The 12,790-nt window shown below is 45.1% G+C and overlaps 1 protein-coding gene across 1 annotated transcript; it reads left to right on the forward strand.

The window, feature by feature from the left end:
- The first annotated feature begins 55 nt into the window (after positions 1-55).
- cdadc1 (cytidine and dCMP deaminase domain containing 1) lies at positions 56-12,510 on the forward strand. The gene is made up of 11 exons (XM_055163030.1): positions 56-360; positions 1,250-1,374; positions 2,237-2,417; positions 3,828-4,128; positions 5,001-5,210; positions 6,095-6,279; positions 6,352-6,401; positions 7,948-8,132; positions 9,349-9,535; positions 10,553-10,595; positions 10,680-12,510. Exons 1-11 carry the CDS (start codon positions 270-272, stop codon positions 10,772-10,774), a joined length of 1,653 nt encoding a protein of 550 aa, XP_055019005.1. The 5' UTR covers positions 56-269; the 3' UTR covers positions 10,775-12,510.
- Positions 12,511-12,790: the final 280 nt, after the last annotated feature.

Genomic DNA, 12,790 nt, shown 5'->3' on the forward strand with positions numbered 1-12,790 from the left:
TGTTCAAACTTTTAGCTCCGTGGAGTTTTAATACAAACCATTTATTACGTGTTAATAACAATACCACTATAATAATTCTATTTTAGTCGTCATTTTCCATTTAAAGCTCGTATTTTCATGTTAAACTCGTGTATTGTGAAGGGCGCTCCGGATGTCCGAGGAGCTGCGCGTAAATTGGCTTTGGGGTCCGGGCTCAGATCAGCTGTTATCGCCTCTCCGCGGGTTCGTTTCTCTTCCAGGGTCTTTGGAGCGGGTCCAGCGGGTTCTGAATGGAGCAGATCGGCCCACGGGACCGGACCGGGCCGAGCCGAGCGGGGCCAGCCCGGGAGAGAGGCGTGCAGACGGACAGCAGAGGACAAGGTGAGAGCGGAGAACCAGACACCAAGTTTACGGAGGGAAACGGACACGGACACTGGGTTTAAAACAGATAATGCACTCCACTTAATGATGCTTTAACGTCATCAATAGCAGTAAAAGCAGTAAGTATTACGTCACTGTCATGTTATTTGTCTTTTTACACTTGTATAGTAACAGTTTCAAGGTCCTGAATTACGAAACATGCACTCCTGAGAGCTTTAAGCCATGTTAAAATGATGTTCCCTCCTCAAAAACAGACCTGGAGTTGTGTTTTGTTTCATTCACACACGAGTCTGTCACATCTCCAAACCTCAACATGCTCTGTTCCACCTCATGATGTCATTTAGTGGTAGTTTTCTAGTGAACAGCTCATTTTATTCAGTAGAAATTGACAATTCCTGGTCTGAAATGATCCAAATGATTCTAATGAACGATCTGTGTGTTGTAGTAACTCGGTCATTATCTCGTGTTTTGTGCAGGAGTAGATGAAGCTCTGTTATTTATCAGAGTGTTGCACCTGTTCTATCTTTAGACTGTCACACTCAGAATTTGAATAGTCGTAGGAGCGCACGAGGCTTTGAGGTTTGCAGTAGAATCACTTCAAACAAAAGCCATTCATTACGTGCGTTCAGCTGATCATGTTCACAAGGACAAAATCCAGGTTTGAAATGTCTGTAACTCTCCCACTTCTGATTCTTTCGGGTTCATTTTGTGGTTGGGGAGTTGGTTGACATTCCTCTCTCTCTGCTCCAGGCCAGTCTGTGGTTTAGTGTTAGATTTTTGTGACGGTGTGTTTTCTTTTTGCTCTTCTGTCTGTTGTGGTTTGACAGTTCTTTTACATCCTCCTGTTTCTCTCTCTCTTTCTTTCCCTCTGGTTCTCTTTTTGTTTCAGGTCAGGCTCCTCGTCTGTCCAAAGGAAACCTCTTCACTCTGCTCAGTTTGTGGATGGAGATTTTCCCTCAGGATCAAACAGAAGACGATCATCATCAGCAGCAGCAGCAGCAGCAGCAGCAGCAGCAGTCAGTTCACAGAAGTTATGAAAGTAACTATGGTTCCATGAATCCCAGCTAATCGCACAGTTGAAAGCTCAGTGTTTCTCTGAACATTCAGTCAGTGCTTTGAGCTCCTCAGTGGTGAGTATCAGAACACTGGTCATTATGAACCGTGTTTCAAACATCTGATGATGCTTTAATGTAATCTACAGCAGTAACAGCAGTGAGTATTACATTATTATTGTTTAGATGTGTTTTACATCTAATCAGAACAGAAGAGCTGTCATATTAACATGTCAAAATGGCCTACAATGTAAAAACAGTTTTTTTTTTGTTTTGTTTTTATCTATATTGTGTCCTGAGACAAACCCCATGGTCCTGGAGGTGTTTTATATCAGTGGTTTGGGGTTCAGGTTCGGGGACCCCTGGGGGTCCTTGGGACATGTCTTGGGCGACTCTAAAAAATTGCAAAAACGTTGGTCATTACTTAAATAAGCCTCAAAAAAAGTCCTGTGATATTCAAACCCAAAACACTGTTTCTGCTGAAAACAACAATAAAAGCAGAACAGTGAGAAATGAACCCTCCAGGTGAATGTGTTTATAAAAATGCATGAATTAAACTTCTGAATTTTAGTGGAATACTGTTGTGGAGAACGAACACGTCCTTGTGATATTTTCATGTGAATTAAAGCTCCCTGACCTCAAAAAGTGAAAGAACCCCTGATGTTGTTTACGGTGGACTGATTTATTTTGTGTCCCCTGTTGATCTGGTGATGTTTCCTCTGCTCTGTTCTCATGTTGTTTCCGGTGTTGTGATGTATTTTGCGTCCCCAGATTAATCCTCTGGCTCTGGTGGTGTTGTAGATGATGATGTTTCTGGTTTGTTTCAGATAAACCCGGTGGGTCTGGTGGTGGTGAAGGACGGTAAAGTGGTTGGTCTTCACTCTTCAGGCTCGGAGCTTCACGCTGGACAAGCCGCCGTCTTAGACCACGGAGCCAAACTGTCTCAGAGCAGTTTGTATTTCTCCAGACGCCCGTGTGCCACCTGCCTCAAGATGATCATCAACGGTACAAAGACACTCGCATACTACAAGAATACTACAAATACTACTACAAGAATACTACAAATACTACTACAAATACTACTACTACTACAAGAATACTACAAATACTACTACAAATACTACTACTACTACAGAATACTACAGATACTACTACAAATACTACTACAAGAATACTACAGATACTACTACAAATACTACTACAAGAATACTACAGATACTACTACAAATACTACTACAAGAATACTACAGATACTACTACAAATACTACTACAAGAATACTACAGATACTACTACAAGAATACTACAAATACTACTACAAATACTACTACAAGAATACTACAAATACTACTACAAGAATACTACAATACTACTACAAGAATACTACTACTACTACAAATACTACTACAAGAATACTACAAATACTACTACAAATACTACTACAAGAATACTACAAATACTACTACAAGAATACTACACAAATACTACAAGAATAATACAAGAATACTACACAAATACTACTACAAGAATACTACACAAATACTACAAATACTCGTTCAGACGTTTTTCAATATAAAACCAAAAATAATAAAACGACAAAGCAACAATTTTCTTCATTATTTGTCTCCAAAACCAAAATGAAAAAAACAGATGATTTGTTTTTTAAGTTTTCGATTTTGTGTTTAAATGAAAAATGGAAAAAACGGATAATGGACTAAACCGGGACTGAGACCGGGACTGAGACCGGGACTGAGACCGGGACTGAGACCGACCGGGACTTAGATCGGGACTTAGATCGGGACCAGACAAGGACTGAGTGCGCGACCAGGACTGGGACTGAGACCGGGATCAGACCAGAGCTGAAACCAGGATTGAGACTGGGAACAGGACCAGGACTGAGACCGTGATTGGGACCAAGACTGGGACCAAGACCGGACTGGGACCGAGACTGGGACCAAGACCAGACTGGGACCGAAACCAGACCGAGACCGTGATTGAGACCGGGACTGAGACCGGGACTGAAACAGGTCAGTCCTGGTCTGGTCCAAGACCTGGTTCAGTTCTGGTTTAGTCCATTATCCGTTTTTTCCATTTTTCATTTAAACACAAAATCGAAAACTGAAAAAACAAATCATTATCTGTTTTTTTGGTTTTGGAGACAAATAATGAAGAAAATCACATATTTTTGTTTTTATTTTTGGTTTTATTTTGAAAACTGAATGAAACACAGATTTTCCTTCTCCTGCTCCTCTTAGTTTTATTGTACCGTCGTTAGACTTCAGACTCTGAGCAGCTGCGTAACCTTGAGTTTGATTTCCTTTATTACTTTTTTATTATTTTTATCTCTTGTTCTTCTTGTTCTTCTTGTTCTTTTCTTGTTCTTCTTCTTGTTCTTCTTCTTGTTCGTGGTGTCCAGCCGGTGTGAGTGAGGTCTGCTTCTGGCCCGGGGATCCTGAGGTGTCCATGTTGAGAGCGCAGCCTTCAGAAAACTACACGTCCCATGATGCTTCAGTGCTCAGGATCTCAGAGGAAGCAGCTTTAGACGCTCTGGCCTCAGACAAACTCAAGTCGAACAGTCGGGCTCACATCTGCGTCCCGCTGCAGCCGCTGGCGCCCGGACTCGCCCAGTTTGTGACCGAAACCTCAAAAAACGGAGATTTTATGGAGAAAATCGCAGAAGACGAAGCCGGAGTGGATCTAGAGCAGATTTACAACAGGTGGGGGCGCCGCTGAGGCCGTCTCTGCTCCTGGGACAGTCCTGGTTTAGTCCTGGTTTAGTCCTGGTTTAGTCCTGGTTTAGTCCCTGTTTGAGTCTTGTTTTAGTCCTGGTCCAGTCCCCGTTTCAGTCCTGTTTTAGTCCTGGTCCGGTCCTGGTCCGGTCCTGGTCCGGTCCTGGTCCAGTCCTGGTCCGGTCCTGGTCTAGTCTTGTTTCAGTCCTGGTCCAGTCCTGGTCCGGCCCTGGTCCAGTCTTGGTCCAGTCTTGGTCCGGTCTTAGTCCAATCCTGGTTTAGTCCCGGTCCAGTCCCGGTCCAGTCTTGGTCCAGTCCTGGTCCGGTCCTGGTCCGGTCCTGGTCCAGTCCTGGCCCGGTCTTGGTCCGGTCCTGGTCCGGTCTTGGTCCGGTCCTGGTCAGGTCCTGGTCCTGGTCCGGTCCTGGTCCGGTCTTGGTCCGGTCCTGGTCAGGTCCTGGTCCGGTCCGGTCCTGGTCCGGTCCCGGTCCGGTCCCGGTCCCGGTCCGGTCCTGGTCAGGTCCTGGTCAGGTCCTGGTCCGGTCCGGTCCCGGTCCGGTCCCGGTCCGGTCTCGGTCCGGTCCCGGTCCGGTCCCGGTCCGGTCCCGGTCCGGTCCCGGTCCGGTCTTGGTCCGGTCCTGGTCAGGTCCTGGTCCTGGTCCGGTCCTGGTCCGGTCTTGGTCCGGTCCTGGTCAGGTCCTGGTCCTGGTCCGGTCCGGTCCTGGTCCGGTCCCGGTCCCGGTCCCGGTCCGGTCCTGGTCAGGTCCTGGTCCGGTCCGGTCCCGGTCCGGTCCCGGTCCGGTCCCGGTCCGGTCCCGGTCCGGTCCGGTCCCGGTCCGGTCTCACCCTGGGTGTTTTTCAGGGAGCGTTTGAGGGTTCTGTCTCTGCTCTCGTCTCGGTTCTTGGTGGGTTCTTCAGAGGAACATCAGGAGCTCTTGTCCCTCATGAGTCTGGAGAACTTCCGTGTGGATCCGTACTTCTGCGGTTTGAGACACAACATGGAGCAGCTGGTGCAGGTCCTGTCGGCCGTGATCGCAGGAGTCCCGCGCTACAAGGACTACGGCTTCTACAGGTGAAGGAACTCTCCGGAAAAACACACAACTAAAGCTAACAGGAGGCACTGCTCTGTCTGACGCTCTGTTGGACTTTATTCTGACATTTATTCCTGATCTAGACCTGATCTAGTCCCGGTCTAGACCTGCTTTTGTCCCGATCTAGACCTGCTTTAAGTCCCGATCTAGACCCGCTTTAAGTCCCGATCTAGACCCTTTAAGTCCGATCTAGACCGCTTTAAGTCCCGCTTTAAGTCCCTAGACCCGCTTTAAGTCCCGGTCTAGACCCGCTTTAAGTCCCGATCTAGACCCGCTTTAAGTCCCGATCTAGACCCGCTTTAAGTCCCGATCTAGACCCGCTTTAAGTCCCGATCTAGACCAGCTTTAAGTCCCGATCTAGACCAGCTTTAAGTCCCGATCTAGACCCGCTTTAAGTTCCGATCTAGACCCGCTTTAAGTCCCGGTCTAGACCTGATCTAGACCACTGCTCTGTCTGAGGTTTTGTTCGACTTGTAAGATGTTGGTATGAGCTCCGACAGGTGAACAGCTCTGAGTCGTACTGAACATCGCTGACGTGTGCATTGTGTCTCTGTGGAAACTGCTGAATATTCCACCATAGACATCCATACAGTACTGTGCAAAAGTTTTAGGCAGCTGTGAAAATTCATTTCAAGTTCATTCACCGCATTTTGTTGATTGTAAATAAATAATTTACTCTTCCATTTCTGAAATCATTCCTAGTTTAAAGTATTTTCCACACCTGCCTGTAACTTTTTCTCCGTGCAGTCCATGTAGAACCCCCCGACATGATGTCACTGCAAACTGTCAACACAATTAATCTGTACTGGGCCAAGACGAGCTCAAATATATGAGGAAAATGTAACTTTATCCTTTTCTCCTCCAGGTCGAGTTCAGATGCTCCTCCTCAGTCTCAGTCTGGTCCAGATCCTGGTCCGGTCTCTGGTCCGGTCTCTGGTCCGGTCTCTGGTCCGGTCTCTGGTCCGGTCTCTGGTCCGGTCTCTGGTCCGGTCTCTGCAGAGGTGGCGGTTCACTGCATGGTCCAGGCTCGGCTCCTGTCCTACAGAACAGGTCTGGTCGGGCTGGAGGCTCAGTCTTGTTTTCTTCAGGTCTTTGAGTCTAAACCTGTGATCTTCATTGCAGACGACCCCAAAGTGGGCGTCGGCTCCGTCATCTGGGCCAAAAGGAAACACGTGAGTTTCACTTTAAACATTTGAAACATTTTAACATTTAACAACTGTCAAACCAGATCAGACCTTAGTCCTGGTTTAGTCCTGGTTTAGTCCTGGTTTAGTCCTGGTTCAGTTCTGGTTTAGTCCTGGTTTAGTCCTGGTTCAGTCCTGGTTTAGTTTAGTCCTGGTTCAGTTCTGGTTTGGTTTAGTCCTGGTTAGTCCTGGTTCAGTCCTGGTTTAGTCCTGGTTTAGTCCTGGTTTAGTCCTGGTTTAGTCCTGGTTCCTGGTTTTAGTCCTGGTTTAGTCCTGGTTTAGTCCTGGTTCAGTTCTGGTTTAGTCCTGGTTCAGTCCTGGTTGGTTAGTCCTGGTTTAGTTCCTGGTTTAGTTCCTGGTTTAGTCCTGGTTTAGTCCTGGTTTAGTCCTGGTTTAGTCCTGGTTCCTGTTCAGTCCTGGTTCAGTTCTGGTTTAGTCCTGGTTCCTGGTTCCTGGTTTAGTCCTGGTTTAGTCCTGGTTTAGTCCTGGTTCAGTCCTGGTTCAGTCCTGGTTTAGTCCTGGTTTAGTCCTGGTTTAGTCCTGGTTCAGTCCTGGTTCTGGTTCAGTAGTCCTCCTGGTTTAGTCCTGGTTGAAAGATCCTGGACAAATCATGGAAATTGAAAATGTAATTTTCCAGACCTGGAAAAGTCCTGGAGTTTTAGTGTCTCTTTCCCTCAGCTCCAGTGTTGTGTTCAGTTCTCATGAGTTTGTTCTGATTATTTGTGAACGTCTGAGTTTTTTGTTTAAAGAGACGACAATAAAAACACTGACGGGATTTAAAATGTTCAAAAACTATAATCCCAAACCATAAAGTGAGTGGAAAGAGTTAAACTTTTCAGATTTAGAACTAAAACTATCATCAGTTCTACACATGTAGGTGCTGGAAAGTCATGGAAAATTCACTTTGGCTCATAAAAAAGTCATGGAAAAGTTTGGAAATGTTGTTTGAGAGGGAACCATGATCAGTCCTGGTTCAGTCCTGGTTCAGTCCTGGTTCTGAGTCCTGGTCCTGGTCCTGGTTGAGTCCTGGTCCTGGTCCTGGTCCTGGTCCTGGTTGAGTCCTGGTCCTGGTCCTGGTCCTGGTCCTGGTCCTGGTCGGTCCTGGTCCTGGTCCTGGTTGAGTCTGGTCCTGGTCCTGGTCCTGGTCCTGAGTCCTGGTCCTGGTCCTGGTTGAGTCCTGGTCCTGGTCCTGGTCCTGAGTCCTGGTCCTGGTCCTGGTCCTGGTTGGTCCTGGTCCTGGTCCTGGTCCTGGTCCTGGTTGAGTCCTGGTCCTGGTCCTGGTCCTGGTTGAGTCCTGGTCCTGGTCCTGGTTGAGTCCTGGTCCTGGTCCTGGTCCTGGTCCTGAGTCCTGGTCCTGGTCCTGGTTGAGTCCTGGTCCTGGTCCTGGTTGAGTCCTGGTCCTGGTTGATCCTGGTCCTGGTCCTGGTCTGGTCCTGGTCCTGGTTGGTCCTGGTCCTGGTCCTGGTCCTGGTCCTGGTTGAGTCCTGGTCCTGGTCCTGGTCCTGGTTGAGTCCTGGTCCTGGTCCTGGTTGAGTCCTGTCCTGGCTGTGGTCCCGCTCTCATGGGGGGTCTGTACCTGGTTGGCTGTGGTTTTAACGCTTACCCGTCTGGATCACACTTCAACGAGTTTCCTCAGATGGACGACAAACAAGAAGATCGACAGAGACGGAAATACAGATACATCATCCACGCGGAGCAGAACGCGCTCACCTTCAGGTACTAGTACTACAGTACTACAGTACTACAATACTACAATACTACAATACTAATACTACAATGTACTACAAACTACAACTACAATACTACATACTACATGTACTACAATACTACAATACTACAATACTACATGTACTACTATACTACTACTACAATACTACAATACTACAATACTACATGTACTACAACTACTACAATACTACATACTACAATACTACATGTACTACAATACTACATACTACATACTACATATACTACAATACTACAATACTACAATACTACAATACTACATACTACATGTACTACAATACTACATGTACTACTACTACAATACTACAATCGTACTACTAATACTACAATACTACTACTAATGTACTACAATACTACAATACTACATACTACAATACTACATGTACTACATGTACTACATATACTACAATACTACAAATACTACAATACTACAATACTACATGTACTACTACATACTACTACAATACTACATACTACAACTACTACTACAATACTACAATACTACATGTACTACAACTACAATACTACATACTATACTACAATACTACAATACTACAATACTACAATACTACAATACTACAATACTACACTAATACTACAATACTACTACACTACATACTACAATACTACTACTACTACAATACTACAATACTACTATACTACACATACTACAACTACTACTAAATACTACAATACTACTAATGTACTACACATACTACAATACTACAATACTACATGTACTACATACTACATGTACTACTACTACAATACTACAATACTACATGTACTACTACTACAATACTACAATACTACTACTACACTACTACGTACTACTACTACTACTACTACTGTACTACTACACTACTACTACTACTACTAACTACTACTGCTACTACTACTGCTACTACTACTACTACTACTACTACTGCTACTACTACTGCTACTACTACTACTACTGCTACTACTGCTACTACTACTGCTACTACTACTGCTACTACTACTGCTACTACTACTACTACTACTACTACTACTACTGCTACTACTACTACTACTGCTACTACTGCTACTACTACTGCTACTACTGCTACTACTACTGCTACTACTACTGCTACTGCTACTGCTACTACTGCTACTACTGCTACTGCTACTGCTACTACTACTGCTACTGCTACGCTACTACTAGGTGTACTGGGGATGTGGCTTGTTGCTCGGCGTCTCTGCTCTTCGTGACCAAGTGTCCGTGTGACGAGTGTCTCCCTCTGATCCGAGCGGCCGGAGTCTCTCACATCTACAGCCCCGACCTGGACCAGGGACGAGACAAAGGAGACATCTCCTACAGGACCTACCAGCACCTGCAGCACGTCCACAAGCACGCCGTGAGTACAGGCCTGGACCCGGACTAGACCCCTGGAGGTCCTGATCCAGACCTCTGTAAGTCCTGATCCAGACCTCTGTAAGTCCTGATCTACACCCCTGTAAGTCCTGATCCAGACCTCTGTAAGTCCTGATCCAGACCCTCTGTAAGTCCTGATCTAGACCTCTGTAAGTCCTGATCCAGACCTCTGTAAGTCCTGATCTAGACCTCTGTAAGTCCTGATCCAGACCCCTGTAAGTCCTGATCCAGACCTCTGAAGTCCTGATCCAGACCCTGTAAGTCCTGATCCAGACCTGTAAGTCCTGATCCAGACCCCTGGAAGTCCTGATCCAGACCCCTGTAAGTCCTGATCTAGACCTCTGTAAGTCCTGATCCAGACCTCTGTAAGTCCTGATCCACCCTGACTGAAGTCCTGATGAAGTCCTGACCACCCCCTGTAAGTCCTGATCTAGACCTCTGTAAGTCCTGATCCACACCCCTGTAAGTCCTGATCCAGACCCCTGTAAGTCCTGATCCAGACCCCTGTAAGTCCTGATCCAGACCCCTGGAAGTCCTGATCCAGACCCTGGAAGTCCCCCCCCTGGAAGTCCTGATCCAGACCCCTGGAAGTCCTGACCTAGATCTGGTCTGGACCGCTGTAAATCCTGATCTAGACCTTCTTTAGACCTCCTTTAGACCCGTGCAAGTCCTGATTTAGACCTGTGTTAGTCCCTGGTTTAGACCTGGATTAGACCTGCTTTAGACCTGTGTAAGTCCTGATTTAGTCCTGGTTTAGTCCTGGGTTAGTTCTGGTTTAGTCCTGCTTTTAGTCCTGCTTTAGTCCTGCTTTAGTCCTTGGGTTAGTCCAGGTTTAGTCCCTGATTTAGTCTTGCTATCGTTCTGCTTTAGTCCTGAGTTAGTCCTGAGTTAGTTCTGGTTTAGTCCTGTTTTAGTCCTGTTTTAGTCCTGGTTTCGTCGCTGTTTTAGTCTGTTTTGTCTCCCTCTGGTGGTGAGAGTTGGTGTTGTGTTTTGTTCACAGTGGCAGAGGAGTCCAGGTCCTCGCTCGTCGTCTCACTACATCAGTAAGTCAGAGAATTATAATTTATATTTTTAATTTACTCTCAGATATTTGCGAATTTATTTTATTTTTTTTTCTCTTTTTCCAGACGGGTTTTTGGGGAAACACAGTCTTCAGGAGCCAGAACGTCAAAACTCCAAGAAGCTTTGCACTCACCGAACCCCAGACTCACACGGAGAATAATCCAAAAAAAAAAAGGACACAAATTTTCAAAAATCATCCACATTTTCTGCCAAAGCTGTGAGAGTGATTTGCACATCCGTTCGTGGCGTCACGTTTCGCCGCTTTGTGAATTCTGTTCATTTAAACCGAATCTGAATCGTGAAAGTTTCATCAGAACGGTTTTTAACGAGACCAGATTTTAAAACACGGAACAAAAAAACTGTCAAGAAATGTAGCAGAAAGTTCAACGAGTGACCTCACGGGGGATCTGAGATTTTTATTTTTTTTTTAACTAAAAGGGAATCAGAGTGGGAGGGCATCAGGTGTAAGATTTATCACAAAATCATCGAAAAAAAACAAAATGTGAAACGTCCAAATTTACAAATCACAAAGATCAGAATAATTTAAAAAACGACTGAGAAAACAACAGAAAACCTGCGCCACAAAGTCCTGGTTTAGTCCTGATTTAGTCCTGGTTTAATCTTTGGTTTAGTTTGGTTTTGGTCCTGGTTTAGTCCCTGGTCCAGTCTTGATTTAGTCCTTGGTTTAGTCCAGTTTTGGTCCTGGTTTAGTCCTGTTTTAATCCTAGTTTAGTCTCTGGTCAAGTCTTGGTTTAGTCCTGGTTTAGACCTGGTTTAATGCTGGTTTAGTCTCTGTTCTGGTCTTGTTTTAGTTCCTGGTTTAGTCCCTGGTCCTGTCTCGATTTAATCCTGGTTTGGTTCCCGGTCTAGTCCTGGTTTAGACCCAGTTTAATGTCCTTTTAGACCTGGTTTAGTCCCTGGTCCAGTCTTGGTTTAGGCCTGATTTAGACCTGGTTTTGTTCTCGTTTAGTCCTGGTTTAATGCTCTTTTAATCCTGTTTTAGTCCCTTGTCCAGTCTTGATTTAGTCCTGTTTTGGTCCTGTTTTAGTCCTTGATGTATTTCTTGGTTTAGTCTTGGTTTAGTCCCTGGTTTAGTCCTGGTTTAGTTCTTGGTTTAGTCCTGGTTTAGTCCCTGGTCCAGTCTTTATTTAGTCCTGGTTTAGTTTTTGGTCTAGTCCTGGTTTAGTTCTTGGTTTAGTCCTGGTTTAGTCCCTGGTCCAGTCTTTATTTAGTCCTGGTTTAGTTTTTGGTCTAGTCCTGGTTTAGTGCTGTTTTGGTCCTGGTTTAGTCCTGGTTTAGTCCCGGTCTAGTCTTTGTTTACATCGTGGTTTCTCGGTCACATTTGCTGCTGTGTCCAACCAGGAACTAAAACTATAAATATCACCAAAATAATAATTTTTAAAAATCTGAATTTATTCTTCAAATCTTAAATAAAATCACGTTTTTAATCAAATGAGGGAATAAAAATGGAGGATTCTGACTTGTCACGTGCACTTTAAACGGAACCTCTGATTGAGAAACGGGCGCAGAACTAGAACAGATCGACGATAGGATGAAAAAAAAAATAATAATAATAATAATAATTGAGTTTTATTTGATTTAAATTAAAACATAAATATATAAACAGAAGATATTTGTGAGGGCGCATGCTTTTATTTTTGTATTTTAAAGATTATTTAAAGGTGACGTATATTTATATTTATTTGCGGGGGAAAATCAGTGTCATAGAATTTAAACTCATCCGTTCATCGGCCTCCCCCTCCCCAGACGCTTCCTGCACAGAGGACGGAGGAAAGTGAAAGTAGAAGTGAAAGTTGTGATTTAAAACGTAAAAAATTGGACCTGCTGAAGATCGTTCTGTATTTTCTGTAATAAACACAAAAATATGGCAAAAAATTGTGATGTTTTTGTTGTTGTTTTTTGTTGTCTGTTTTCGTTTTGTTGTTGTTGTTGAACCGTCACCTTATCGTGGTGGAGGGTTTGAATGATCACTGAATGATCCCGGGAGCTCTGTTGTTGGGGGCTTCATGCCCCTGGTCACCCAAGGCAAACAGGTCCGGGGGGACGGGTCAGACGAAGAACGGTTCAGAAGCCCCTATGATGAGTGAACCAACAAGGCCAGTTACGTCGCCCGGATTGGCGTCACCGGGGCCTCACCCTGGAGCCAGGCCTGGGG

Source organism: Boleophthalmus pectinirostris, unplaced genomic scaffold, assembly GCF_026225935.1.
Source record: "Boleophthalmus pectinirostris isolate CB_2022bp ecotype Guang Dong unplaced genomic scaffold, ASM2622593v1 HiC_scaffold_11, whole genome shotgun sequence".
NCBI lineage: Eukaryota > Metazoa > Chordata > Actinopteri > Gobiiformes > Gobiidae > Boleophthalmus > Boleophthalmus pectinirostris.

What these genes read in the sequence shown, in the direction of transcription:
- cdadc1 (XM_055163030.1), top strand. Translation starts at nt 270, where the DNA reads ATGGAGCAGATCGGCCCACGGGACCGGACCGGGCCGAGCCGAGCGGGG. An exon ending in GACGGACAGCAGAGGACAAG is followed by an intron (nt 361 to 1,249) that starts GTGAGAGCGGAG and finishes TTTTTGTTTCAG; the next exon opens with GTCAGGCTCCTCGTCTGTCC. An exon ending in GCTCCTGTCCTACAGAACAG is followed by an intron (nt 6,280 to 6,351) that starts GTCTGGTCGGGC and finishes TCTTCATTGCAG; the next exon opens with ACGACCCCAAAGTGGGCGTC.